General features: G+C 55.9%; 1 protein-coding gene across 1 annotated transcript; it reads right to left on the bottom strand.

The window, feature by feature from the left end:
* Positions 1-930: 930 nt before the first annotated feature.
* LOC121916772 (C-C motif chemokine 4-like) lies at positions 931-3,673 on the bottom strand. The gene is made up of 3 exons (XM_042442212.1): positions 3,292-3,673; positions 1,636-1,750; positions 931-1,243 (listed from the first exon to the last, which is right to left on the bottom strand). Exons 1-3 carry the CDS (start codon positions 3,368-3,370, stop codon positions 1,156-1,158), a joined length of 282 nt encoding a protein of 93 aa, XP_042298146.1. The 5' UTR covers positions 3,371-3,673; the 3' UTR covers positions 931-1,155.
* Positions 3,674-3,721: the final 48 nt, after the last annotated feature.

Here is a 3,721-nt window from a genome sequence, read left to right as displayed (position 1 = left end):
AGATAGATAGATAGATAGATAGATAGATAGATAGATAGATAGATAGATAGATGATAGATAGAAAACCCAAGGTTGCAACAGTAGAAGTAAATGCAAACCAATGGCACCTTTCTTTAAAGAAGCTCCAGAGCATTGCCCCTTGAGAAGGGCTCAGGGGCACACTTGGACTGATGGGTTTTATGACCATCTCCATTTGGGATGCTTGGAAACCTTGCCCTCCGAGGGGAAAAATGGCATCCAAGCCCAGTCCCAAGGCCAGCCGGACGATGGTGCTCTTGCACAGCCGCTTGTGCACATCCCTCCCTTGCACGCCTCTCTGGGCTTCATGCTCTCCTGGCATGGCTCACTGGCATGGCTAAGGGAATCATATCCAGCAGTTTTCTGTGGGGTTTTGGGGGGGCTGGAAGAGTTTATGCCCAACATTTTATCTGCAACTGGCATCTTCAGAGGCAGGCGGCATGAAACCTGAACCTACTTCTGCGGATGCCTCTGCTCTGAAAATGCCCCATTGAGTGCAACAGAAATGCATGTGCACTGGGTTGCTGCTTGCTCCTCTGTCCTAAATAAATCATGTTGTTGCTGTTGTTGTTGTTGTTGTTGTTGTTGTTGTTGTCCTTTCCATCCAAATTCTGTCTTCCCATGTTTTTGCCCTCCTTTAAGGAGAGAGACAGACAGACAGACAGACGGAGAGGGCTGTGCAAGGGCCGCCTTTGTGCCCCAGACTCCTTTGATGCCGCATTAACCTCTGCCCTTCCAGGGCTTGAAAGGGGAATGAAAGGGTCCCTGAGAAAACAGAGCCCTGGGTTGTTTTTACTCCTTTGTATCCAGCCTCTCTGAGGATCCCTTGCCTAAGAAAACCCTATGCAACCGAAGGGGGTCACCAGAAGGCGATGGGTGATTTGGAGGCACGCTGGACATACAGACGCCGGACATGGTTGCGCCACGTTGCATTTATAAATATAGAAAAGTATAAAACGTCTGGTTTTGCATCTCATAAATAAAGCATTTGGCAGAAATGGGACTCTTGCCACAAGCAAAAGGCCTTAAATAAGATTAAATTAGCACCGCAGATCCCTGAGGCGGAATCAGAGTCCCAGACTGGCACGGGGGGATCGGGGCCCTGGGCCTTTTGCCCCTCTAGGAATGGCTTCTCGGTCAGTTCAGCTCCAGGTCGTTGACATACTCCTGGACCCACCGCTCCGAAGGGTTGGCGCAGATCTCCCGCTTTTTCCGCGTGATGAAGCTGGAGGGAGCCAAGCAGAGAAGCTAGGTTGGCCTCCCATTTTCTCCCAGCACCAGCTCCATGGCCTGCTTTTGGGCCCCTTGGCAGACCGATGCCCGTCTCTGTTTCCCAAGGGGTCCTCCTTGGTCCCTTCCCATTGCGGCCCATGTGCCAGTTGTGCCAGGCCCTGGGGCTCAGATGACCCCAATGGGAGCAACTAAAGCAAAGCGGCTCCTCCATTTCTGGAAACATTCTGGGCCTGGGCTTTACATCATCCCAAGCGGAGCCCCCTGGGACCCAATGGGTTGACTAACCACCCTATAAGTGAACCAGGGAACTGCTTGGGTCTGGACAACAAGGGGTCCCCCTCCCTCCCTCCCTCTCCCCAAAGGGGCATCGGGTCGGGTCCTTACACGATGGCCGGCTGGGAGCACCTGCTGTTGGTCTCGTAGTAGTCGGCCACGTGGCTCCGCGGGATCTTCCTGGACGTGAAGCTGAAGCAGCAGGAGGTCGGCGGATCGGAGCCCACTGGAAGAGAAGGGAGACCCAGTCAGTCCCAAGGGGTCCCTCCAGCCCCCAGAATGGGGGTCTATGGAAGGAGGCCAGGCCCTGTCGCTGTGGCCTGTTGTCACTGCCAATTCCTTCTGCCCCCTTAGTTCCAGCTTTGGGCCCAGGAGGGTCAAGGGGGTTAAGCCCCGGGGGCTGCAGAAGGGCACTGGACCCCTGGGAAATAGGAGAAGTTGCTTGGAAGGCTCACAGAAGCGGAGGGTCCAAAGGGGGCAGAGGGTCTGCCTGTCGTATGTCCATATATTATATATATACACACACACAGTATGTATATATACACACACACAACCCTTCTCCACGGGACCCAAGTGCTGCAGCCCCTCTCCCCTCCATGGCAGGGGCTCCCTCTTGGAAAGAGCAAAATCAAGGCGGAGACCCTTGCGAGCAAAGCCCCATGGCATTTCTTGGGGGGCAGGCTGGTTCCCTGGCACTCCTCTTGAGCCTTGGCATGAAGGGACCCACCACAGAGGCTGGCTGGGCTTGGACTGGGTTTCCTTGCCACGCTCCCCACATACAAGCCTTGGCCAAGTGGCACCTGGCACTCCAATGAGAAAGAGTGTGTAGGGTTCTCAGGCCCTCCAGACACTGGCTGACTTGGGGGCAGAGACCTGGGTGCCAGTGGGGCTGGGGCTTTCCTTTCCTGGGACACAAATGGAGGTGTGCCAGGCTCTGGGTGGCTCCCAAGGGCTGTCCATGGTGCTGAAACCAAGGGGCACTTAGAATCATAGAATCCTAGAGTTGGAAGAGACGCCAAGAAGGGCCCTGATCCAGCCCAGTCCCCTTTATTCTGCCATGCAGGAACTCTCCATCAAAGCATCTCCATTGACAGATGGCCATCCAGCCTCTGTTTAAAGACCTCCAAAGAAGGAGACTCCACTGCTCTCCATTGAGGAAGAGTCTTCCACTGTCGAACAGCCCTTACTCTCAGGCAGTCCCTCCTAATGTTGAGCTGGAATCTCTTTCCCTGGAGCTTGCATCCAATGCTCCATTGGGTCCTAGTCTCTGGAGCAGCAGAAAACAAGCTCGCTCCCTCCTCAATGTGGCATCCCTTCAAATACTTAAACAGGGCTCTCATATCACCTCTGAACCTTCTCTTCTCCAGGCCAAATATACCCAGCTCCCTAAGTCTTTCCTCATAGGGCTTTATGGGCTCCAGGCCCTTCACCATTTGAGTCTCCCTGGCCTCCGAAAGAGTCTCTGGGCCCCTGGGGCCCCTGCCTCCTCCTAGACCCTCCAGGGCCCAAGAAAGGACTGGGGCAGATTCAGGGAGACCCACTGACTGGAGGATGAGGATGATGAGGATGGTGCTTCTTCTTAAGGGCAGGGGAGGGAAAGAGAAGGGCCGAAGGGCCAGAGTCTGCACTGAAGGGGAAGGGAGAAAGCAGGGGATGGGGAGGAGGGTCGGTTTTGGGGGGCTCTGGGAAGGGACCCCATCCCCACCCCCACCCCAGGGCCCGATCCGGGCATCCTTCCCTCCTGCCCCCCGATCCCCCCAGACTCACCCGGGGCAGCGGCGGCCAGGAGGACTGAGGCGGCCAGAAGGAGCACCAAGAGGGCGGCGGCGGAGGAGGATGAGTTCATGATCCCTGTGCTGGCTCAGAGTGGCAGAGTCCGAGGTTGCTGCTTCTTCTTCTCCTTCTCCTTCTCCTTCTTCTCCTGGGGCTCTTTTATGGGGCTGGGAATCCCCCTGGATGACGACGCTGATGATGCGGAGGGGGGAGCCTGGGGAGGTCACTCCCTCGGACAGCCCAGGCCACCCCCCTCCTGGGAAAGACCCCAAGACCCATCATCCACAAGGCAGCCATAGCTGGCCCAGTCCAACCAAGGCTGCCTCTGCATCCAGAGCCATCTGGGCTGCAAGGGTCCTCTTTTCCTTCTGGGGAAAAGTTGGAGGATGGGCTTGGCCACCAGATAGATAGATAGATAGATAGA

Source organism: Sceloporus undulatus, chromosome 11, assembly GCF_019175285.1.
Source record: "Sceloporus undulatus isolate JIND9_A2432 ecotype Alabama chromosome 11, SceUnd_v1.1, whole genome shotgun sequence".
Taxonomy (NCBI): Eukaryota; Metazoa; Chordata; class Lepidosauria; order Squamata; family Phrynosomatidae; genus Sceloporus; species Sceloporus undulatus.
Note: the sequence above shows the minus strand (reverse complement) of the source record. Positions and strands in the feature narration are given on the sequence as shown.

What these genes read in the sequence shown, in the direction of transcription:
- LOC121916772 (XM_042442212.1), bottom strand. Translation starts at nt 3,370, where the DNA reads ATGAACTCATCCTCCTCCGCCGCCGCCCTCTTGGTGCTCCTTCTGGCC. An exon ending in CCTGGCCGCCGCTGCCCCGG is followed by an intron (nt 1,751 to 3,291) that starts GTGAGTCTGGGG and finishes CTTCTCTTCCAG; the next exon opens with TGGGCTCCGATCCGCCGACC. An exon ending in TGCTCCCAGCCGGCCATCGT is followed by an intron (nt 1,244 to 1,635) that starts GTAAGGACCCGA and finishes GGCTCCCTCCAG; the next exon opens with CTTCATCACGCGGAAAAAGC.